The sequence below is a fragment of the Venturia canescens genome, chromosome 10 (assembly GCF_019457755.1).
Source record: "Venturia canescens isolate UGA chromosome 10, ASM1945775v1, whole genome shotgun sequence".
Classification (NCBI taxonomy): Eukaryota; Metazoa; Arthropoda; class Insecta; order Hymenoptera; family Ichneumonidae; genus Venturia; species Venturia canescens.
The window spans coordinates 14388413-14413867 of record NC_057430.1 but is presented as its reverse complement, the minus strand read 5'-3'; the positions used below and the strand labels follow the sequence as shown (position 1 = coordinate 14413867).

The 25455-nt window shown below is 44.4% G+C and overlaps 1 protein-coding gene across 1 annotated transcript; it reads left to right on the top strand.

Moving 5' to 3' along the window:
* Positions 1 to 1258: 1258 nt before the first annotated feature.
* Positions 1259 to 24891, top strand: LOC122416915 (uncharacterized). Its single transcript, XM_043430066.1, has 4 exons — positions 1259 to 1570; positions 23009 to 23240; positions 23371 to 23499; positions 24126 to 24891. The coding sequence occupies exons 2-4, from the start codon at positions 23009 to 23011 to the stop codon at positions 24512 to 24514; spliced, it is 750 nt and encodes a 249-aa protein (XP_043286001.1). The 5' UTR covers positions 1259 to 1570; the 3' UTR covers positions 24515 to 24891.
* The last annotated feature ends 564 nt before the right edge of the window (positions 24892 to 25455 follow it).

Sequence of the window (25455 nt, the reverse complement as noted above, 5' to 3'; positions counted from 1 at the left end):
ACATGCACAAAGCTGTGATCACACAAGCGCATCTCACGCCCAATGCGAGTCAGCCCGAGCGTGGATAATGCGTGAGTGCTAAATTTACGTTCACTCGGCGAGACGTGCGCGCGCGTTCTGCTCGCATCTCTAGACGTACGTGGGAGGAGTTCGCGAAGGCTCTCACCTTCGCGCGATTCTCGCGCGCTCTCTCATCTCGACGATCTCCTCGGTTGGCTGTGCGACTCGAGAAATATGCAAGACTCAGAAGCAAAAGGACGCGAAAAATGAATCCCCCGCGTTGTTTTTATCCCGGACATTCGTCCTTGTGCTTTTGAGAGCCTCCGCAACTGCACGCTTGCGGACCCGAGCTTGCGCAACGAGCAGCGACGACGCTGTTGCCACTTGACTGGCGATTTGTTACTCCCAACCTTACGCGATGAATAATTGCCTCACTTCCTATATGTATACTCGCCTCTTACTCTCTCTCCTGCCCCTCTCGCGCTTCGCCCAGCTCTTTTCTCGACAGCATCATCATTTCCTCTCTCTCTCAGCTCCACTCCCAGACTCCGCGCACACCCCCGCACTCTAGACCGGGCTAAAACGCACGCGGTAAACCGCGCGAAACGCTCGAGTCACAAGCACGAGAGATATGACTCGCTTCGCCCGCCGATAGAATCGTTTTCCCGGAGAATCTCATACGGCAGATCCGACCCCGAAGCGTCTTCATCTCCACTCGCTCTCCCTCTCTCTTCGGCTCATCTCATATCTCATCAACGACTCGTCTTCTTCGGATACTCGTACATTTATATGCGCACGTTTTTGCTCCTCGTGTCCCTCGCACACGTCTTATTCTCGCGTGGGGCTCGCGCGATTCGTTCACCCACTCGTTTCACGAGAGGCTCGTCTCTCTTGACACTATTTTCGAGACGCTCCGGGCTCGAATAACCGCACTTTATGCTCTGGCTAATAATTTCGTCTAGTTTTTTCTAACGCGATTTGCTCTCAGCGAAACTGGACACTTTTTCGTCACTGGGAATGAAGAAATTCGTTGAAAAAACTTCGGAAATGTAGTCTAAAATCGGGGCTAAATTTTATTTCCCACCCAACCTTGGCCACGTCAATTTGACGAATTTTCCAAATCCTCTCAATACTCACGAAACAGCTCGCGCATTCGTGTACCCCGAAACTGTGTCGTCTGCGAGCACAGTTCGCCAAGACAGAGAATGAGAGAGAGAGCGAGGAAGAAAGAAAATATTTTCAGTTACAAACGAACACCGAAGCTAGCCAGTATTATTTCTGACAGTCATAAGGACTGACGTGTGTCGCGATAACGTAAACAAAGTATTATTCGAAATTCCGAGTGTGAAAACAGTGTAACCCATGGATCGACGTGGTCGAATTTCCTGACGAATAACCTAACGAATTCTCTCTGTTTTGGCAAATAAACATTTATGCCAGGAAAGAGTCACCGATTTTTAAGAAGAAACAAAACCTCCAGATATCCATCGCGAGCTTTCCACAACAATCGTCCCATGGCTTTGTGTGCGCTGGAATATCCCAGGGAGTAAAAACGACCTGAAATATTGAGGTAAACGAGAAAAGGAGGAAATAGTGGATTCTGGAAAGCGAGAGAGCGAGGGGGGGGGGGGGGGGGGAGAGGCTGGGGCATGTAATCCAGCAGGAGCATTAATTAAGGCTGTAGTCATAATACTGTCCGTAAACGCCTCGCAGTCTAAGGAACGAGTGTCTGGCCGAGTCTATAACGGAGATTCCAAACTCGCACTTTGCATTTATTGTGCAAAAGAGCTGCTCGCTGAATAAACGAGGATTGCAAAAAACACACGCTACGAGGTTGAGAAACCGAAATCTGGGTGTGGTAGACGCGGAGGAAGGGGGGACGAGAGCCAAGCGAGAAACGAAAAAAAGAAAAGTTGGAAACGATGAGAATAATCGCGATGAGACATACCGAAAGAGGTGAAAGATAACCGGGTGGGTTTTCGCGTTGAGAAGAGGCGGACAGTTCCGAGACTAAACAATGGAGAGCACTCGCACTCCCACTTTGCCCCGTAGACTCTCCTTTTCAACTTCTGTTTTGTCACGAAGCTTTTTGAAAAAAGGCGATCGTCTGTAGCGCGCGGAAAACGAGTCCAGAAAAGGGGCCGGGAACGTCTTAGGATGTTCCTTCCCCGCGCAGTAGATTCCGCATCGTGAAAGGAGGCGAAGCGATTTCGGTGGAAACGACGAAAGGCGAAGCAATTATGATTTTTCTAGTGACGCGAATTTGGATATTCGAATTTCTGAGTACTTCGTACGTCGCGAATTCCCGAAACACGAAATCAGAAGCTCGAGTTAGTTGTATTTTCTTCCACGCGCCCATATATTTGGCCCCTTTTCCTTTCTCCCATTTCCCTCTCTTTCTCTCGACGGATCGCACTCAAAGATCTCTCGCCCACTTGGGATAATTGCGTCGAAGACATGCGACGATCAACTCGCCTCGTGTACGCTCACCGAGAGAACGACGAGCTTCTGCTAAATCTCCACCAATCTTCTGCTTCCTCGTTTTCTCTTTCTCCCGACTCGGCCGATCTATTTCAATCGAGCCTCTTCGATATTTTTCCTTTTTATTTAAGCTCGAACTCTCGATATGCGGGGAACAAAAGTATCCGGAAATCCTCGACAGCCTCGTTCGACAATATTTTCATCTACCGACTCATACAGTTTCAAAATTACGATAAAAATTCGAACAAATACTCCGGCAAAATTCTGAAAATTCCCAGATTATCCAAGTCCATAAATTATCAGAAATAAAAGGCACGAACGAGTTTGCCTGACCTTCCGAAAGCTCGGCTTCCACTGCGCTCGCGTATGACAATCGCACAAAAAACAATGCAAAAAAGGTCGAAAAGATTGGAGCCACGGAAATTCCGGATTCAGGAGAATTGCAAGTAAAATACAGAAAAACGTCGACTCTGCCGTCCACGGAAGCCGTGGGTCGTTGCAGGAAAGGCTGAGAGCTTTTGCGCCTGTCCGTAACCGCCCTCTCGTACATGAAATTCTGGAGAATCTGCGGGGTTTGCCACCCCGTGTTCCCGCCCGTGTGCGATGCGGCGAGCCGAGATTGAGCTTCTTCGGTCTTTCTGTTTCCCCGTGGCTTTTGGTTCTCGAATGTTCTTGCCTGGAACCACGAATCAGCGTGCGGCATGCTGGGAACATACTCGCATTCGTGCGTTGACACAAAAATGAGATTCGCTCGCGTACATTCGAGGTTCTGCATGGAAGCGATGGGAATCCCCGAATCGTTGGAGTGGGAACGTGTCCAGTTCGGTGGAGCGGAACGATGCACTTACCCGTGATTAAAGAAGCCTCAAAACGTTAGATTTTTGAATTTTATAAATAAAAAAGGTAAAATCAAAAGGAATGAGGCATGAGCGGATGGGTGGACGGTGAGTCAGGGATTCCCGCTTGTTTCCGAAGCGTGCATTATTATCTCGAGGTTGGAAGCGTTGTTCGAAGCGACTCCCGTTTGCCGGGGCTGCTCTTCCCGATGTTGGTTCGGGCGCGCATATAGCGTGGAATAGCGTTGTCTCGACTGGCTTCTCGTAGTCGGGAGGTCGCGAAGAGTTCGCGTCGCCTCGAGCACAAGTGCAAACAGCCAAAAAGCTCGGGCTTTCTCTCCCTTTCTCGCTCGCTCTCGCGAGTTTTAGTCGGTGCGTACAAAAGTCGGTTAGAGATGGCGGTGAGTATGCACCCCACGCCACCGCCGCCGCCAACTCGAATAATTCACATTGTCCGTCGGGAATGGCCGTGTGTGAAGTACCGTCGCTCTCTCCAGGCTTTTCTTTTGCCAATTATTTCGGGACGTGGCGCGAGGAAAGAAAGCCTCGCACGGAGAATAGATCGCGCGATTTTCCGAGGACTAATTTAGTCCCGGGTTTCTCTGTTCTTACCGCCTGCGCTCTCCCTCGCGCGCTCTCTCCCTCTCCCGCTTTGTTCGAGTGACAATCTTAACGGTTGAGCCTGCGAGGAACCTTTCAAGAGTGAAATAAACGACGCTCTAATGAGTTTTCCCTTTGTTAATATCGTCGCGATCTGACAAAAGGAACGATTTTTTTTTCAGAATCCTTCGCCAGAATGCCTCTGTTGCCAGGACATGAAAATATACTCGTCCCCAGTAATTTCCATCTCGAATGGATTTTTTCGTAGCTCCTCACATCGCGGCTCGCGAGCGCAACGAGACAATCCACAGCAGATACGACTCTCGTTATCGCTTCTTCAAGCAAAATAAAAACAAATAAAAAATCTCATTACTCTGCTCACACATCGTTCATCTTATTCCAAACGTTTTTTCTCAGCTTGCCAGGCATCATTTGATTTTTCCCCCATCCCAGTTCTGCCACACCGAGCATTCATTTTCCTCTCGTGCTTATACTTTCTCGCTTGATGCACTCGACACGTTCGAGACTTTCGTTCTATTTAATTCATTCCCTATGCATCGCTCGTGCTCCTTCAACATCGTGAAAATTCATAAGGGAGAATGAGCGAGAGCAAGAGATTATGAACGCGCGATGCCCAGCAGCAGCGAGCGCCTTCTCAGGCCGACGAATTAATGCTCCCGGTGTTCGTGAATCCCCGCTCGGCCATTCATAACGCGAATGTTATTAGCGCAGATCGCAGCTCGGATAGTCCGCCGTATAGCGGCCTCGTGGACTCTCCTCTCGTGTGCTCTACCTCGTCGTGTGGTTAAAATAAAGATGATGAATGCTCGAGGTAACGTCCTTCTTCACCATCTCACTTCAACCTTCCCCAGCCCCCGGCCCACCCCACCCTTTTCCATCTGATGGCTTAAACCCTTTCTACATTCATATTCGCGTCTATATAGATTTACAAATTCAACGGTGAATCCACGCACGTAATATGTATAGTAAAACTCTTGAGCTCCGGAGCCAGACTCTTCGAAGATGTAGATTGATATCAGCTCGGACTCTCGTTTTCTCACTCCAACAACCTTTCCACATCCGCGCGCGCGCGCGCAGTAGCGTCTCCGAGAGATTTTGCATTTCAAATATCCTACGAAAATAAATTCGTTTGAAGATTCAAACGCAGCATTTCCCATGCGATTCGACACGAGTTCTCATATAACGAAGAATAACAATGAAAGCGCGATATAATGTTTCAAGAAGCAGCGTCTTAACGAGAGCTCTCTATCGATGCCCATTCGACGCGAAACTGGCTCTGGAACTATTTCTGGATCCCCGGCAATTCGTGTTCCGTTCGAACAAGCTTTTTGGTGCGGATCGTGGTGCTTCTGGGTTTGAGGATCGCTGCTAATTAACAGGAGCAATTCGGATTTTCTCATCGGGAGTGAATTAACGTGGAGGTGCGCAGGGGGAATTTCCATCTGTCGGATGTGTCTGAGCTCGGGAGACTGATGGTCCGACGATCCCTCGAACTCGCGGGGAACTTGCGCGTAGGCAGAGAGAGAGAGAGAGAGAGAGACTAAACGCGTTTCTATAGATATAAATACGCGTCATGGGCAGTATGTGTGCGAGTGCATACGTAAACGTATGGAGAGACAGGGCCAGGGGTGCGGATAAACGTAGTAAAGCAACGTCGAGAAAATCTACGATAATGTCCCAATGGACACGAGACGCCCGTTTTCTCGCCCATATAACCCCCGCTCCTCTCGCTTCCCTCTCTCTCTCTCTCCCTCTCCGCCTCTCATTTGGGCTCTCTTCTTTCCTCGTTTGCGAACTATTATACGAGAATGCTCGAAGCTCGGATCTTGTCCGGGTTTCTTTAATCGCGTGTGCTCGCGAGGAACAACATCGAAATATCATACGCGAGGATTCTCGTGCGTTGTTCTCCCTCGTGCGGCCTGATTCAGGGCTCCGGCAATTCTCACGGGATCGCAGCAGTTTCTCTGTGAATGATATAGAAATTAAGTTGAATTCGATTGGAGTCGTACTGAAAAAGGCGGAAGACGAATTATTGTAAATAAAAATAATAAAGAAGCGAAAGAAATCGACGCGAATGGGAACGAGTTTCGGGGGCTTCGAGCAGTGGAAAATTTGCTGTAAAGATCAAGTTATATTTCGATTATTGTTGCGCAAGAGCTCCCGCGGCCTCGTTCCTCGAAAATGAGATTCAAAGGAAAGTGCGGCGTATTATTCTTCGGCTGCGTCTCGTTGTTCACTCGCTTCTCCACTCCTCCGCTCCGATATACAACCCTTGTCATCAGCTCCGAGAGCCGCTGTCGTCGTCGTCGTCGTCGACAGACGCGGTGCGGAATAGGGCATAGGACTAGGGCGCAGGAGGGAGGGAGGCCTTAAAGTACACGAGAGAAGAGGCGAGCTCGATGAGATTTCGAGACGACTATATGGGCATCGGTGCTTGTAGCTTTCGACGTTGAGCGATGCCCCGAGACGAACGATTGTGTTCGAGGGGATTCCGCGGGGTCGGGGAACGCGCGATTCTCCCTCTAAAATTAGCGACAGCCAAAAACGTTCGGATCACCGGGTTTATTTCTCCGAGTCGTTCGGCGAATCAACTTTTTCAGGGCTTCGATATTCCGATTTCATTACTTCGCTCGCGCTTCCAAAAGAACTCTCGTCCGATTCATAATCACAAAAATCCCAAGTCCGAATCCCCGGTAAAAAGCGTCCTCGAGCAAAAGGCGCGAAGAGAAGAAAAAGAGGGAAAGAGAGAAAGAGAAAATTTGTGTTACGGCGAATGACTTCGACGCAGGGTGGTCTCGCGGATCGAATGGCTCGGCCCATGAGCGTGTAAACTCCTCATCCTTCTCGCCCTTTTCTCTTTCCCCTCTGTTTCTCAATGTGACATTTTATCCTTCTCTCTTTCTTTAATACTTTCTCGCGCGTGCTTCGATCCTTACATTACCCTTTGGAGTTACTCGCCTGCACAAAGCACCTTTACCTTTCCAAACGTCCATAGATATATTCGAGCAGAAAGAAGAGTCTCCGTGAACGCAGGGCGAGCATTGCCGTCGGGCCATTAGCTATTAATCGTACGGATATGCATATTAGTCTGGACCCGATGCTACGGAGATCGTGTACATGCGTGGGCTCTCCCTCCCTCCCTCTCTCTCTCTCTCTCTCTCTCGCTCTCTGTCTTTCCTCTCCTTCTTCTCTATTAGGCCATCCGCAGTCTCATTTATGTGTGCACATGCGCGTATTAAACGCAGATGTATATTTGCGAGATAATATTGCAATCGATGATGGTCCCGAGGAGGTTCGCGTTCACCGCGAGTATATAAACGTGGATCACTGTAACGACCGCACACGCACAAGTGCCATGGGCATTTGTGCTGTTGCGGATCGTCGCGAGAATCAAACCGATCGGGCAGTAAAGCGACTCCCAGGGAGGGACTCGATTCTCCTAATCTTGCCTATTATCCATCCTCGAAGCATTCCCACCGCCGGATCTTTGCCGCGCAATTTAATTGTCGCTCCGTATGCCCGACACGATCGATGCGTGCATTTAATGTACAGATATTCCTCTATCCAAGTGCATTTCCATCACGCAATTATATAAATCGAAGCTCGTCGTAGCGATACAACATATTCGTCGATACTTTTCCCTTAATAATACGCGAATGAATCTCAAACTACGATCGATCTTCTATTACGATTGATTCCCGAGGAATTAGCGAGCTCAATTAGCGGAAGATCTCTATCGGTGCCGCAGTAATTATGCAGCATTTCCGGGCCCGTATTTCCATTACGGTGCGAACGACGCTCGGAAGTTGGCTCGATATTTTGGGAGGCGATCGGATCAGCGTTTGCTGGCTGGAAATATATAAGAACGAGTGATTCATTCGAATCGCTTTATTTCAGGACTCAATTACGGTGATTTGGATTAATGTGAGGAGCTTGAAAAATCACTTTGGTCGACGACGATCCCTCGCTTTCCCACGCTTCGTGGACGAGTTATTAATTAGAACATTAGAACGAAGGAAAAATAGAAAGTTCATTGAAAAACACGTGGTCAATGAAAACTTTTGCGAATAATGGGATCAAAAACTTGTGGGAGCGTGGAACTCGCAAGCCCAGCGGGTGTTTCCGGTGTTCCAATTTGATTCTTCGGTTCCCCCCACGATATATCACGTGGGTACGCTTTGCTCACGAATCTTCGAATGCCAGCCCCCCCCCCCCCCCACCCCCCCGTCGGGGAAACGAACGTAAGAATCAGTAGCCCGAATATCGATCTTTCCGCGCCATCGAAATCTCGAATCATATTTTATTCCATAAATTTCAATGGCTCACGTAAAATTTCATCGTTTACTAAGCCAGCAGCAAACGCTTCATCTCCGCAACGAAATTAGTGCTGATTTGGAGCGGCTGATAAATGTGGAACGTTTCTTAGGATCCGACCTCCTTACACCCGCTCTTCGTCGTAATTTATTTAGAGATATTGGCACTATGAGAGCTCAAATCCGTCCAGTTGTTGGTTGGATTCTCCAATCGCAACGGAGGCTGTTGGGATGCTCTGAACGAATTTCAAAACTTCGATTGAATCTCGTTCTTCACAAATTATCATTGACCCGGAGATAAAACACACTGGTGCACATTTTTTGCACCCACGAAAATTTCAAGTGTCCAGAACTTCAAAATCCTTTTACAATTTGGCCATTATTCTATAATAAAATTTGACTTTTCCATTTTTTTAATGATCGTTATCGATTATCAAGGAAATGTTACCCCTAAAAAGTTTCGTTGTAAGATTAATTTCATACACGCACGGATGAAATGAAAAGTTTTTGATCCTCAGCAGCTCACAATCTCAAACTTCATCACGAAAACCTCAGAAATAAAATTCAGTCAATTAAAACTAGAGTAACACTTTGTAAAAGTTTAGAACTTAATTATAAATAATAAGTTTATTCGTCAAACAAGTTGTAACTTGAAACCCCTACGACGACGTTCCGTACTGGTCGCGACTGTAAACCAGGAAATCAGGAGAAATCCGACCAAATAAAATATCCATCAGCTTAAAACCGAGAAACTATCTTTTGTGAGTACTTATTTACAAACTTATAATATTCACACCGCTGAAGGTTAACCTGCCATCAATCAGAGCCTAGATCATCTAGAAACTCGCAAAAATCATTCTTGCACTCCCACATTGCGACCCAGACGTGGCTCTCGTCCTTGGGTAAAGGAATTGAGTGACTTGATCCTAAAGAAGAGTCAATACCGTGTTGCGTTCCCAGCTAATTCGAGATCTTCTCCTGGAATATAACAAAAGTTCGGGTCGTTTGACTCGAAATCGAAAGCTCGTGTCTCGAGAAAACAATTTTTTTCGTCATTCAAATCGAAATCTCATGGGAAACGAAGGGATTTTTAAATCGTTTTCGTAGTTGTTACAATTATTGAAAGAAACGAGCTGCTTCGAGCTGCTGTTTCATAAAAAAAACCAATTCCACGATCCCCATCCGATTTTCAAATCACTGCTGGATCACCACTGCTGGAGAACTTTTTATTCGACTTCGTGTTGTGAGGAAACGAATGCGAGGCTTCGCATATAGTTGTATAGCTGGAGCTGTACGGGAGCGCATCTGGGTGCACAGGTAGCCGTTACGCGATCGTGCGCGGAGGCTCTTGGACAGAGAGAGAGAGAGAGAGAGAGAGAGAGAGAAAGAGAGGATTGCGAAAGGAGGGTGTGAGCATCCCCGGGAGCTCTTTCAGTGAATGGGAGTAGAGTCGAGAACGAAAAACGAGTAGTTCTGAGTCCGGCCTTATCCCGGTCTCTCCTGGGCCGGTTGTTTCCCTCTGTTTTTTCTGTGCATCCTGCATATAGCGGAGGAAGGAAGGAAAAAGAGTGAAAAAAGGGTGCAAGGCAACCGGTTCTCATTGCCTCGTACTACTTGGGCCGGGCCCTTTCCGGCGAGTCGAGGAGCATGTTTTTGTTTCTGTTTCCCCTGATTCTCTTTTTTTCACGAGTCGTTTTATTTCCTTTTGCGAGTATCTTGCCTAATTTTCTTCTTCTCTCTCGTGCCCTCGGACCTTGGCGAAGGTGTTGCGTGATTAATTGTTCCCGACTGCGGTGCGAGAGTTCGAAAAACCTTGTCCGAGTTCTCGGGGGTGTGAGAAAATCTTGTTGGGCGATTCTTCACGATACTTGACAATTTCCTGACGTTCCTCGAGAGTCCCGGAGGTGGCACATTTGCCTCAACATTTCGTCGGCCCTGTACGTCCACCGTACGAAAAACCTCGACAGAGAATAGAGAGGCGGAGGCAGAAAGCGAGAAACAGCGAAGTCGGGGGGGAGCTCTGAGGTATAAATATAATGAAATACATTTGTAATTCTGGTTTTATCTTTTGGTATCGTCTCACGAATGCTTCTCTCGTTAGCGATCGATGGACGCAATAAATTTTCATCGTTATAACGCCCGTACGTATTATGAGCACAGACACAAACGAGTCTGTAATATTGATAAAAAAAAAAAATAATAAAAAAAAATGAAAAAAGTGTAAAAATACGGTACCACACAGAGGCGAGACGAGTTTTATCAACTTGTATATTTAGCAGCGAGAAATTCGTACTCTTGTAGAGAGGGCGGCGGTGCGCGGGCTCGCAGACTAATTTCCATTTATTCGTCAGTTCGAGCGCAAGAGAGAAAGCTATACAGGCCACATTCTTAATTAATTATCGCGCTTATGGATCTCTCACGAGACTCTGTGACTGGTTTCGAACAGATTCGACAATCGCGAATCTAAATTCGTTACGTTTAACATATGTATGCTTGTGAATTCTCGTTTAAATATGTGCGTATATTTATACGTAGCTACCAATGTATCTTTTGGCTTCTCGCTTGATCGTCCGTTTCGAAGCTCGGCTCGACGAGATCGCACGAAATCCTCGGAGAGGCGAGGTGAATTTTGACGGATATTTATCGACGTCCTCGCGTCTATCTTCATCCATTGTTCACGAGTGGCCACCCTTGGGATATGTTTCAGTGGCTGAATCGTAACCGAAATTCATCCTGGTAGGGTGGTGCGTTCGCCCCGCGCAGGTTTAAGTTTTCGGCCCCCGTGTTTGCCAGGCTTTGTAATGAGGCCTCGTCCTCTTCCGAATGGCACGAAGACAAGATTCTTTTATGCGCACTTCGGATTTCGAGGAGACTTACCGCCGCGTCCCAACCGTCGAGTCTTCTCGACCCTCGGATCTTATGGGTGCGTGCGCGGTGATAGAGGGAGAGGAGCACGCGCACGCCGATGGTTTTACGCCCGATGAGTGGGGGCACGAGGATTCGAGACGGCTCAGCTGTTTCGTATTTGCTCAAAGTTTTTTATAGAATTATTCTCTTACGCTGGTAATCAATAAATTCGAAAAATTTTCATTGCAAACGGAGATCTCTTTGGGCCGACAATGACTGCGGCGATTTATGGGAATTGGAATGATTTTGGGGCCTGCGCGATGACGGCACCCGCACAGAAGACGCTCGGATCATCTCACAAGATCGAGTGAATATTGTGCGGGTTAAAGTGAAAAAGTGAAAGAGAATCGTCGGGAGGGAAGAAAAAAGATAAAGAAAAGCGGGCGAGGGGCCGAGGGAGGAGAGGAAAGGCAAAAGGCAGCTGGTCGGGACGATCGGTCTTGGCCTCTGCCGCTTCCTTGGCGCGTGCCATCCCTCGTTGTCCTTTTTTTCCTTACTTTTTTCCTTCCTCCTTTTTTATTGCACCGCTGGCCTCAGGTAAGGAAGGGAGAACGGGCGCGCGAGCCGTCGTTTCTTTCCGTGCTGGCGCTCTCGCTCCAACTCCGGGACCCGCGACCTTATAGCCCAACGAGGGAGAAACACCGCGTGCTCCAGACAAAGAAAAAACACATTCGATCCGCCCGTAACGTACTCTTCGCCGTACCTGCGATGATAAAAAAATGGGGAACGACGAGAAACCCACCGCGATGAGGTGTCGGTTGAAAAGGGTCAAGGCGAGACCGAGCATCAACACGGATCTATCGGGGAGACGAAAAACAGTGGAAAAAACCCCACCAAACGCTGCTTTCGACGTCTTGCTTCGAAGCTCTCCCACCGGAAGCATTAACCATTCTTTAGCCAAACACTCCACGAAATCTTTGATTGTCTCATAAAAACCCCACGGAAACGGTACAGTCACGCTCCATTCAATTGCTAATCAATTTTCTTGTGTGAACGTCAGAATCAGCTCGAGCCCTCTGTTCCTCGGAATTAAACGCGACTTCACATTTAATAAATTCAATTAAAGTCATGACGGAGCTCGATTGAATTGTATTCGTTCGGAACATTAGGAAAATCGTGATGGAGTCGTGCTCGATATTAAAAACATGGAGAAAGGCTTCGAGCTCGTGCCACCGGAAATGGTTTAACTTCCGGACAACCAACACCTGATGGGTCAATAGAAAAGTGTTTTTTTCAAAGCTCATACATTTGCATCAAAGTTTGGAAGTTTGGAAAAACTGAAACTTTATTTCAATCTCATTTTATTGGGTCTCATTTCTTCGGAATAAATGCTCCCTTTCTACCAATTTCTATGATTAAACGCTTCAATAATGTGCAGCCCAAAAATATGATTTTTCAACGTGTTTTCAACAAAGATTGTAAGCAGATGCTGAAACTCACTGGAACGTTGCCCTGGGCACGAACAATGCCAATCTACTGGGCCCAAGACACTAATTAAGGCTACGAAAAAGTGGAAATTATTCGACTGAGGATGTTGTTAACGACGCTCAGTAAATGTGATATTCGCGTTGCAACATTTTCTCGACTCAACCGATTGAAAATCAGATAAATCTCTTCACTTATTTTCATCGTTTTGTGACATCGTGCTCCGGAATCACTGAGCAGAAAATAATGACAAAAGTAGCACGTTGTAGGTACACGTGTCCGGGCTGAAATATCCCGTGGCGAGATTGTCGTTTGCGCAGAGGTACGAGAGATATACAAGGCATTCGCAGAGTCTTTCATAATCTCGTTCGTCTCTTCTGTAAGTCAGAAGAAGAAGAGAGCGAGCGAGAGAGATTCAGTGCAGTATAGAGTTGGCCACCCTCGCAACAATATTTGGACACGGTCGTTCTCCGACGTGACAAATGGAGTCTCGAGAGCTCTCACGGAGGAAAATACAACGGCTCGTGTCGCGGCTCCTCGCTCCGTCTTTCGGCGTGCGTACGTACGTGAGATATCTTCTGTACGAGATACGAGAGCTGGCATGGTCAGTTGGTTAATATAATGGCAGTAGCGATGTTGCAGCGGGTGTAAATGTGGCGAGGGAGGAAAACACAGCGAGCGAGAGTTTAAAAGATAAAGGGAAAGAGAGGGACAGAAAGTTTTGTCGTTTTCTATAGAACCGAGTTGTGTGTTGTAGTTTGTCGTACTCTTTGTCGTAAAATGACGTCTCTTTGTGCTAACAACACGACAAACGAAATACGAATAATACCAGCACCCCGCGCACTGCCACAAGATTACTATTATAGTGTTTTATACGCACTAACTTTTCATGTGTGTACACACACACACAACATATACGCAATGTGCATGACGATGTCCAACTATGTTTTCTCGTAAATTTCAACGTTGGATATTTTCAAACGAAGGAGGGAGAGAAGGGAGAGAGAGGGAGATGGAAATAGAAAGAGACGATTGCACGCCTCTGGTCCACGAGTGTATGTGCAGTTTACTGGGTACTCTTCTGCGATATACGGCATTGCACAAGCTCCACTATTACTAGCTCGAAGGGACGCACGACAGCAGCTGTTCAATTCTTTCTTTCTTCGTCTCTTGCTGTTTACCGCCCTTCCTTCGCCCCCTTCAAATAAATGACAATGAATCCTTCCTTCCCTTTTTCATTCTCATTCGTCATTTATTTACGCGATCCTCGGGGCATCGGTTACAACAGTCGCTCAAATGAAAGAATTTAAAGTTTATTAGCAACGCTGTGACGATCATTGAAAAAAGAATGTCCCTGCTCGTCATTGGGAGTAAAAAAGACGAAATTTTTTTTGGAATCCCAGAAATACTTTATTCGATGATTCTCCATTGAAACTCTTTGCCTGAGAAGATGGAGCGCGTTTGATTTGCCTGTACGTGGTGTGTTTATTGCACCTTGGAGCAGCTCAATTATCGCAGCACTCGAGCGCGAGGGATCGAGAAACGTGCGCACGAACGATCTTCGATATTTTTTCTTCGCGTTTCTATTTGTCTTTATGTATTTTATTGGTTCGGATAATCCGAGGAAGACTCGAGAGAGTGAATAGTTTTCGAGCGAGTGGACAGCCTCTTGAATGACACGCTGTTAGTGTCGTGTCGCCTTGAGCATTGAAACTTTGTCAACTTTTACACTTTATGTTCATAAAATTTCTAACGTTCGTGCGCGCGCGAGCGAGCAGCTGCAAACGCGTTGGCGAGTTCAATGTTTCAGCGGAGAAAAGTCATGTTGGCTTCTGGCAATGAAGCTCCGGAGCCCGAGAATTTCCTTCGAGCATCGTTTATACTGCGGATTCACATACGAACCTTGCACTCCAAATAAATAATTAAACAAGCGAAAAAATGACTTTACAATCAAAGAGGGCTGCGTGATTGGACGCCAATCTTTTGCTAACGCTCTTATAAGTACGAGGAGGAAAATCTTAATGCTTGTAATACGCTGTACTACTCGAAGCAGCTAATTAAAAGAGCGAGTCGAACACGCTCGCTACCTCGCTCCACGCTTTTAGCCTCCGTATTTAACCCGATTTTATTGCCACCTGGAATTTAATTGAAACGTTACGCGTACGATCCTCGTGTACTTTTCACCCTTCGTCTACATTCGTATTTATCGCTTATTATAACTTTTCAATAGTTTCTCTCGTTCATCCGATTCGATCCTCTTTTGAGGCAACTCTTTTTATCCTCAATCTCTTCGAATTCCTTGGCATTTTCGCTGCTCGAGTTCACCCCCGTGTCACGTCAGACTTTTTCCCCTTCGTCGTCCCCGTGGGCGGGATTGGCCGATCGCATTCGTTCGTCGATAATTTAGTGCTCAAAGAAGCTAACAGTGCCTTGACCTCGCGGGTCTTTTGTTCGGCAGTACTACATCTGCACTCTTTACAATTGTCCTCTTAAATTAGTATACGGTAAATCAAATGTATTCTGACACATCTTCATTCCGATACATCTATACTCTTTATTCATAGAAAAAAATCTTTACTCCACTACATCTGTGCTTCTATACGTCTGTATTCTTATATATTTGCATTCTTTTACACCTATTCTCCAATTCAACTGTATTTTCTTACAACTGTCCTCTTATAGACTTGCATTTTTAATTCACGCAAAATAAATCTCCATTCTGATACAACTGGATTCTTTCGCAACCGTCCTCCAATACATCTGTAATTGAAATCATACAAAAATTCTTTATTCACCTACGACATCATTCTTCTACAACTGGATTCTCGTACAACTCTACTCTGATACATCTGTACTCTGGTTTAACTTCATTCTCATAATGAAACAATTGATCATCTTTGATTAATCGATTTTGGTTAATTAATTTATCATTAGAAATTTTCAATTAGATAGTGTTTCAATCAAAATTTGGATCTGCTCGTGAAGCCTATTGATCGTGCTACAGCAAGTTTCGATGTTCTATTATTTCATTATGACAATGAAGTTGAACCAGAGTACAGATGTATCAGAGTAGAGTTGTACGAGAATTCAGTTGTAGAAGAATGATGTCGTAGGAGAATAAAGAATTTTTGTATGATTTTAGATTACAGATGTATTGGAGTACGGTTGTGAAAGAATCCAGTTGTATCAGAATAGAGATTATTTTGCGTGAATTAAGAATGCATGTGTACAAGAGGACAGTTGTAAGAAAATACAGTTGAATTGGAGAATAGGTGTAAAAGAATGCAAATATATAAGAATACAGACGTATAGAAGTACAGATGTAGTGGAGTAAAGATTTTTTCTTCATACCTCGGTCGAAAGTACGCACTTTCGGCCCCGATTTCAGGGCCGAAAGTTCAACATTCCTGCATTGGTAAAAAAAAAACACGCTCGCTGTGACAGCGGGAGCAAAAATTTTTCTCTGCACACCTTAGTCGAAAGATAACATTTCTGCGCTGTCAAAACTGCATGCGCTTCATTTGTCTCGGCGGGAGCAAAAACTTTTTTCTGCATTCCGAAAGGTTTGACGTAATTATTTTTTTTACTTTTGACGTTTGACGTTTGAACAGATATTGCTTACGTGTTTTTTGAAAGGTTGTGTCTAGTCATCTGCAAACCGTACGAATAAGATTATGTTATTCATTCGGAAATATGTTATGGAAATGCCATATTATTTCCAAGCACTATTATCAAAACAGTACAAATCCGAACGAATAACATACATTTATCCTTCCAGATAAAATCAATGTGAAAGCCAAAAATAAAGTGACCAGGCTGATAAAATGAATAATAGTCGTTCGGAATAATGATTTATTTTCAGCTTCATAGGAATGCAAATATTCATATTAATTATCTTTGCTAATATCTTGTTTTTTTGATGCCTGCCCCCCCGACCAGCAGCACTCGCTTCGCTCGTGCAGCAAATGTCGGGGGCAGGCATCAAAACATCTTCTATCGATAGTTGCGTATTTCGGAAGAAACGTACTTTCGACCGGCTATGAAGAAAAATAGTATACACCATACGGGCAGAAGTTTGATAGCCCTGAACTGCGCGTCAAATGCCCTCGGCTTCGCCTCGGGCATTGTGACGCGCAGTGCAGGAATATCAAACTTTCTGCCCTTGTGGTGTAATATACTATTTTCTATGAATAAAGAGTATAGATGTATTGGAATGAAGATGTGTCAGAATACATTTGATTTACGGTACACTAATTTAAGAGGACAATTGTAAAGAGTGCAGATGTAGTACTGCCTTTTGTTCCTGTATTTGTAATACACGAACGACGACGACCGCGGGAACCTCGCACAATTAGACTTTGTAATAAAGAGAAACAGAGAGACCGTGAAATTTCCCAAGGGCTTTGCTTCCCACTCTGAATTCTGAACCAAAATCGCATAATCGGACTCTCAGGACACTCTTGAGGTCACCGGACACGGCGCTGGATCCCTGTTTATCAAAAATCTCCGTATTCTAGATTACAAAATTCGGTGGAATTATCGTTCCTCAACTGAATTCCTTTCGTTTTTATCCCATAAACGAAATAACGAAAGTTTTCTCCTCAAATTCGTTGTTTTGTGTCTCCAGAACATTGAGTTTTCATAATTGATGCTCAATCGTTTCGGTTGCTTGGAAAATCGTGCCTGGAACTACGTTTCGATGCGCCTTTCCATAATTCTCACTTCGAATTTGTTATTTCTTTCTTTTTTTTTTTAAACTGAAGCAATTTTTCTAGGTTTTGGCGAACTCCATTCGCCAGTGGAAGGAAAATCGAGAGCCGATTCGACACCGGCGCTTCAAGGAAGATAATGCATCGAAAAAGTTTCGATCGCGAGTCCTTCGGGTAGTTTGAGCCCATTGTCTTTGCAGGGTAAGACCGAGCATGGGAATTTCGTCTCGAGGTGTAATTCCCCGTGAAAAACGGCACCATTGGCCCAAGCTTGGTGCAGTACCGCGCCAACTATACGCGATGGTTGGACGACCGTTGGCAATATAACTCGGCCAACCGTAGCACCACGGTTGGAGTGATAGCTACGGTCCTACGGTAGGCTAGCGCTTGGGACCAGTATCGGCCCAGCGTTAGTTTGGACAACGGCCCAACGCTGGGCCGGTGTCTGCCCAATGCTAGCCCCACATTCACCCAGCGTCATTCCCCAGCGAATGCCTGTTATCGATTATTTAATTAAATAATATTTATTTTCAATCATGCTTATTTTATCACCCTATACAATTATCCGTCATTGTGGAAATTTTAATTAGTTAAAAAAAAAAACAGTTCCTTATATTTTCTTTAGAGTTGAAATTTTTCAGAGGGGATTTGAACTGCCTACCTACAACTTTCCTACCTAATGTCTACCTAGTTTGTCCGAGACGCTAACCACTACACTATCGACTACTTCCTATTTTTGTATCAACATTCTCAAAATAAAATATTGGGCCCATTCTGGTATTGTATCATATGTGTACATATTGAAATCACTTTTTTAATTCTCAACCGATTTAGACCAAATTTGGTACACAACCGTAAAATACCCGGAAACAAATTTTCATGTAATTCGATAACTTATTAGCTCGTACGAGTTTTGATAAGAAAATTGAAAAAAGTTTATCCTTCAGCCGATTAATTAATAAAGTCGAAAAAATTAAATGACTAATCTGTATATTATTAAAAGATACACGGCCCGTCTTGAATCTTTCTGCCTACACTTTACCTCAATACTTGGCGTCAAGACGCTGCCGCGTCTCTAGATTATTATTATTATTGATATTATTGTCGTTATTATTATTGTTATACAAGAAATCTTAATTCATTTGCAATATCAAAAAAATGAAGATAACACAACATATGTCCACTAAATATTATATATACTGAAAAAAAAAATTGCTTCAAAGAGTCGATTATTATTTGGTGAGTGCGAGCAACAAAATATTCATGGATTAATAATAACAAATTGGTTGATGAACAACTAATGGATGACCAGAAGTTGATCATCAATTGCTGCCGTTGCAAGACAGTGCTGGCTGAGCCTAGGCTGATGAGCGGATACCGATTGTATATCTAACAATATAGCAGGTACAGATTTTAAAAAATAAGGCGAGCAGTATTAACCCGAGGTATGGGACAATGATGGCCTCCAACGGTTGGCTGCCAGTCATGAACCGACACCGGCCCAAGCGTGGGCGATTGTCGGGTCCCAATGCTCAAATTCTTCATTGGCTATAAGCGTGGGCAAATATGCTGGCCCATGCTCGGGCCCAACGTCGAGTCCCAACGGTTGGCTGCCAGTTATAAACCGACACCGGCCGAGGGTTGGCTGGTTGTCGGGTGCCAATGCCCAAGTTTAGCATTGACTAAACGTGGGCAAACATGCTGGCCCGTACTCGGGCCCAACGCTGAGTCCCAACGGTCGTTTACCCAGTATCGAGCCAAGCATCGGCCATATGGTAAGCATCGGCAATTTTTTCACGGGTCGTGAGTGTTTTTCACGAATGATTTTGATTGGGAGTATTCGATAAATTACGAGTCACATCAGAGCGCTTGGTTCAGTTGAAATAAAAAAATGGACTTCATTAGCAGAAGGCTTGTCTTGAACATTTAGCCAACGCTTACGCGGAGATCTCATTCTTGAGCTCCCCGCGTCCTCCCCCGCGACACGCTGGTAAGTCCGTACACGACTGTGTATATCCTCGTGCGGAAAAATCGCACACGCGAGTTCGATCGCACTCCCGCGGCGGTTTCATAATGGGCTGATTGACGGTCGTTAATTAAATCCAGTTTGCATGATCCCGATTCGACGCGGGCACGAGTTTCGCGAGCCATACGTCGCGCGTGCACCGCCTTTGGAACTGTGCGGAACGCTTTATACGTACACAGAAATGTACACACGTGAATGTACAGGGTGACTTTATTACGTTTCCGAAGAACATTAGTCTTGGAGGAGTCCCAACGAATCGCGGTGGAGAAAGTCGCTCGACTCGTCGCTCGATCACGAGAAAATGAGAAAAAAAATTTGAAAAATTGAGCTCCTTCAGTCATTTGATTATTTTCTCGAGTTACTCAAAAAAACTTGAATTTTGAGTTTCTCTGATCAGTCCAACGGTTCCAGCGCATTTTTTTAGCCCTTCCTCGCACGCTGTTAAAGCTTCCAGTCCATTCGGGACACCCTGTGCGTAGTTTAAATGGAGTAAACGGTACGTGAGAGTTTCTTGTTGCTGTCACTTGTCGCACGAGCACTTGCGCCGAGCGCACGCGCTTGTGCTTATTATATTTATATATTTATACGTTTGTATATACCCAGGGAGAGACGAGGCTATACAGATATAATTGAGAATATAGAATTTCCAGCGTCGTTTGCGCGCCGTAGCTCCTGCAATGCACTCTCCATCGCGAACGCCTCTTTTCTCGCGTTCTCTCCCTGCTCTCGCGCGTCGCTTTGGTAAACCACATAATACCAGTGACGTTATTGCCACCGAGGCATTTAACTTGCTGCCAGTGTACTCGACATAAAGGACAGACGGAGACAGTACATTTTAATAAGCCTCCCCGGCGGCCAGCAACCCGGAGCACAGAAAATACCGCGATAATTCACCCGCGAGACACACTCGACCGTATACTCTACCTTCGATCTTATAAAATATCGAGAGGAACGACACAAAAAGACACACGAGATCGGCAAGTGTACGAGCACTGCGAGCAAATATATCAAATGTTGCGTAGGCGAGGGAGAAAAATAAAGAGAGAGGGAGAGACAGAAAGAGCAAGAAAAAACGAGTGTGTTTGCTGGGCCTTGAGTGCACGGGGAGTTCGATTTTGAGTGGAAAAATGAAAAAAGAGCTTCCCGAGGATCGGGGACCCGAGAAAGTGTCACTTTCCAAAGGACTCTTTTTTTCATTCAATCATTTCGTTCGCTGTTTTGCTTGAAAATTTCTTCAATCATTCGATTTTCAATCAAATGAAAAAACAGAAAATTTCATTGCGTGGACAAATAATATTTTCAATCTTCACGGTCATTCCAACTACTAGAATTTGCTGTTGAAGCATCGTTTTCACCCCATTAGAAAAAACTATCAGCGTCGTGGGTGGGTCTTTCTATTTATTTCTTCGATTTCCTCAACTGATGGACACACACTCGAGTATTATTCAGCGGAGATAACGATCTCGGCGTTTTTGTCTAGGGAGACGAGAAGCCCCCACGTGGCAGGTGCCCTTTCTGGCTCGATCTCTATTCTCTATCCATAAAGTATGTACTTTCTCGATACTCGTGTTCCCGTAAACGAAAGCTGTAAACGGTTTAGATAAAATGTCAAGATTTTCGAACGAATTGATACTCGTACGGGGCAACTCGAGTCGAATCTTCTGCTCGAAACGACTGTTGAAAAATTCAGGCTTCCTGCTCGCTCGGGGAATAAACATGTTGCTTGGAATAATGAGAGAAATCGGTTGTTTCGTGCAGTCCATATATTCAAGAACAAAATGTACGAGTTTCAAATCCTTCTTTTAGATTCATGCGTCAGTCAATTTGGTAATCAATTCAATGGCGCTGATACCAAACGAGAGAAAAATGCACCGACTCCTCAAGAATATTTTCGAGTTTGACGATATTCATTAAAATTTTAATCGCTTTTGCCTATGGAATTGCCTGTATAAATAAATTCTTTTCGAATCCATTGACATGGGAAGTATTCGATGGGATTCTGTTTGAAGAAATATGCGCATATTTGTCCACCTACACGCTTGTAGTCTCTACGCAACACAGCTATACCTATTGGGTACATAAATATCGGTCTATCGTCGGATCTGCGTCAAAAGGAGAAGGAAAATTCGACGATTTTATCTGAATGAATGAAAATTTCCGGTGCGAGGGGACCCCCTCGCATCGGAATAGTTTTGAAGGCTGGTCCCAACTAATTAGCCATTAAACAGGCGGTTCCCGTTAACAAAAAACATTCAATAAGTTAAGAGACAAATCCTGTCTCTCTGTGGGGCTCGGTTAATCCGGTGGATTATCGTAAAGTTAATTAATATCGTTGTCGGGGAGATACTTAAACGGAGGAAAAGAGTGGTTCGGTGTGGGGTCCGCGACGCGGCTACTGTGTCCAGTTTCATGTCTGTTCTCTCGAGTCTTCAGAGGCTTTAGAATGAAAAGTTTTTGTGGCACTGGACCCTCCACAGCTCGATGCGCTAATTGCGCCGCTTTGCGGAGCTCCGGGAGTTCTCGGGGTAATAGGGAATTAGATTTTTTAGAATGTCAATATTTCGTTGAGAATTTTCTTCAAAGGAAGTTACGAAGTTGACAGGGAGCAGGATGGAGGCTTCGAAAAGGCAGGGAGCACACGCGATTCGCTCAATTTTCTTATTCGCCCATTCGAAATCGGCGACGCGGATGCGATCCATCAATCTCCGGACGCATGAACATTTCGTGGGCTCGTGTCTGTCCGAACCCGCTCGTATTCTCCTGCTGTCCGAACCGCGAGACTCCCTCGCTCTGACCGAGTTGGAAGAAAGAAAAAATAAAGGATCGCGCGCGGGGCGAGGGCGGAGAGATCGAAAGATCGGAAGACGCCGCGCGAGGAGACCGAACGGACTGGAGTCACGCACTCTCACGTGACCGTTTTGTGTCTGGCAGGTGCAACTCGTCATATAACCATCAGACGCCAAAATGACGTGGCGCGTATACAACATTTATTTAACTTTAGCTGCTCGTATATTCGGAGCTGCGAAGTGAGCGAGGGGCCGATCGAGGGAGGAAAAAGCAATAAAATCAAATATGAAAGAAAAAAAGGGAAAATGAGGAGGAACGAAGAGGGCGGCGCGGAGTAGAAACACACGAGTCTCCAGCGAGTCTCAAGTGAACTTTTTTTATTACCGATGCGCCACGAGTTTTATCTCTCCTCCTCCTCCGCCTCTCGCTCTCTTTTCTTCATTTTTTTCTCCCTCGATATTTCTCTCTTCTCCGCTGTGTGTGTCCCGAGACATCAGAAGAAAACGCGCTCCCACCTGCAGCGAGAGACTCTCTCTGTATCTCCGAATCTCCCGCGCGCATTAATTACCGCGACGTTAAAAGGCGCTCTCGCGGGAACGACGGGGCACGAGGGAAGGAGAGCATGCGAGAATATAAAACGCATCGAATTGTCTAATTGGGAAAGAAACATTAGCGTTTCTGATAATGAGCTAGCGGAGACTCCGATTTGCCATAGCTTTTGGCTGGGACCTTCTTCCCGAAAATGAAATTTCAAAATATGCTCGTTCGTTCATGCACCCAAAAATCCAATTTTTACCGTGTTTTCACGACTTGTGCCGTTTTTTATGCAATTTCTCTCGTTTTTTATTCCAACAATGTGTTCGCCCATTTTTTCAGCTCTTTCGCTTCTGTTATTCATTTCAGATGTCGAAGAAAACTTCATTCAGCATTAATGAAGCTGCGGCCAGTGTTAGAAAAATTTTGGGTCCCGAAGGCCTCGAGAATATTCCAAAACACAATTCTCCGGTTTGGAAAACAATAAGTCAGGACTTGAGGGGGGAATGGAAAGCGTCGACTATTTATAAATATGTGATTGAGGACCGGTACCAGCTTTTGACGCTGGCGCGCATAAAGCTGGAGCCAGAAACTTCCGAAGGTACCGGTCAATGCTTCTAGTTCATTTTCTTTTTGTTTGCAAAACTCCTGAGCTCATCCAATTCCCCTTTCAGTACGTCAAATCAATCAATGTGAATTGAATTTTTATTCAATTTTCAAACTTCCCACAGAAAATAGTAATCCACGTTCGAATTGGATCCAGACGCTGTCAACGATAAAGGAAGAATTCGAGTCTGATAAATTGTCAACTGTGAGAAAAGCGAATCTCGTTTCTGAGCACCAATCATCCACCGACACAAGTGAGACCACATTTTTGCTATTGGATTGAATTAAGGGGTCTATTCTAATATGACGGGCAAAAAAGACTATTTTCACGAATTTTTTTGACCGTTATAAATTATAAATATGGATATAAAAAGCGTTAGGCCTGAAAAATACACAAAATTTTTTTCTTATATTTATTTTACTCAGTTTTCGTACAGAAAAATGGAGAAGACAGGTCTAAAAAGGGTGTTGATAAAATCTCTAGAATGGATGAGCGGAGAAAAAAATAAAAATACTTCTAGATTCAATAGTTAAATGGCGCGGCACTGCTCAGATCCTTGTAAAATTTTGGTGTGATACTTTTAAATATGTATATTCGAAAAATGCAATAAAAAAAATCGATTTTTTGAAAATTCTAATTAGGGTAGACCCCTTAAATGCAAATAAAACATCGTAAATAACATCATTTGAAACGAAATAAGGATCATTAAAACCTTCGTAATGTGTAATTATCATGTTTAGAAGAATTGAACGCGTGATCGGGTAGGGAATTGAAAAATAGTCGGAATGATGGTTGGTTCTAAGATAAAACGCAGTGAAGTTGTGAAATTGAAGTCGTAACTGTTGATTCATAACAAAAATGTATTTTAAAATATTCTAGAAAAATCGCTTTGTCGAAAATGCAACGAGCTTAAGGAGGAGGAAGCAGAAAAGTTTGCTCTCTTTGCGGAGACGTTGCTCAAGTCATCGGTAATCGTGAGCCCTCAGCGAGGAGAAGTTTCCGCGAATATTAGCGAATACAAACTAAGTTGTGACGGTTGCTCTTTGTACTTACCGATCACGCTGGACATCGAAAGTTTTCGCAAATCTTTGGCAGACGGAAAATGTTCTTCGTTTTGCAAAGGCCCAAGATCTTTGATGGTTTTTCAATATAAGGACGAGTTTCGTTTGCACGCTAAATGTCAAACGTGCGGTGAGATCGAGATGTATAGCGCATCTCAGACATCCAAAAAAGTTAACTTCGATATGTGGAACTGGAAGCCTCATTGAGTGCTCCGTCGAGAGGCTTGTGATCCTTTCACATTCGTGTCACTCGCTCGTTAATCCAAGTTAAAGTAAATCCGATCAATTACATTTTAAATTAGATCGTAAGTATTCTTAGATTCTTAGAAAATGCAGAAATCATGCAAATAACTGAGCAATGCTGGCATTGACGAAAAAAAAAATAAAAAAATAAAAATGAAAAATGTTTTGAATTAATGAAATTCGAGAATAACTCGATAATAAAATGTAGTTTTAACGATGATAATATTTCTTGTAATTTTTAAATGTGAACATCATTTGTATTCTTTGTATCCAATTAGATCGAATAAAATCTTGTAAGACTTGGCAGCAAAAAATTTTCCTTCCAATCTCGATATATGAGGTGTTCAGAGAATTCGAAAAAAAATAGCTAATAATGAAAATCGTTGCACGACACTGAAACATGAAAAAAAAAAAAAAAAAACAATAAAAATAAAAATTCTTGCATTTTTGAATATTCAAAGCTCAACCACAATCGATAAACACATTTTTTGAATTCCTCCGTTTTTACGCAAGCTCATTATATAGTTTATTCCACTAGCCATTATTCGCGTTGAGCTTACAAAGTAATCGCAGCTACTGAACAGCAAAGCGGCACTTTGTATTTAAGCGGCAAACGGAAGAATGTTTTCTGATAAATGTTTTTCATCGTAAGTAAAGAAATCGTGGTAAAGAATAAATTTGAGTTTATTTTTATCGGCGAGGAAGTCGCTCCGTTTTTTTCCCCTCCGAGCTGTAAATCAAGAGGATTTTTCATTGAGTTTTATTCTCCCAAATGAGAGGCATCGGAGTCCATAAATAAAAGTGAATTCTGCCGATAAATTGATGAATGAAAGGGCATCGATAATGGGCGAACGAAAGTCGATGCTGAGAAGCTTCTTCATTCGAGGTGTGGATTCGCGCGAGTA

Excerpts from the sequence above, each read along its gene's own strand:
- LOC122416915 (XM_043430066.1), top strand. The coding sequence starts at position 23,009 with ATGTCGAAGAAAACTTCATTCAGCATTAATGAAGCTGCGGCCAGTGTT. Across the intron at positions 23,241-23,370 it reads GGAGCCAGAAACTTCCGAAG|AAAATAGTAATCCACGTTCG; the intron begins GTACCGGTCAAT and ends AACTTCCCACAG. Across the intron at positions 23,500-24,125 it reads CCAATCATCCACCGACACAA|AAAAATCGCTTTGTCGAAAA; the intron begins GTGAGACCACAT and ends AAAATATTCTAG.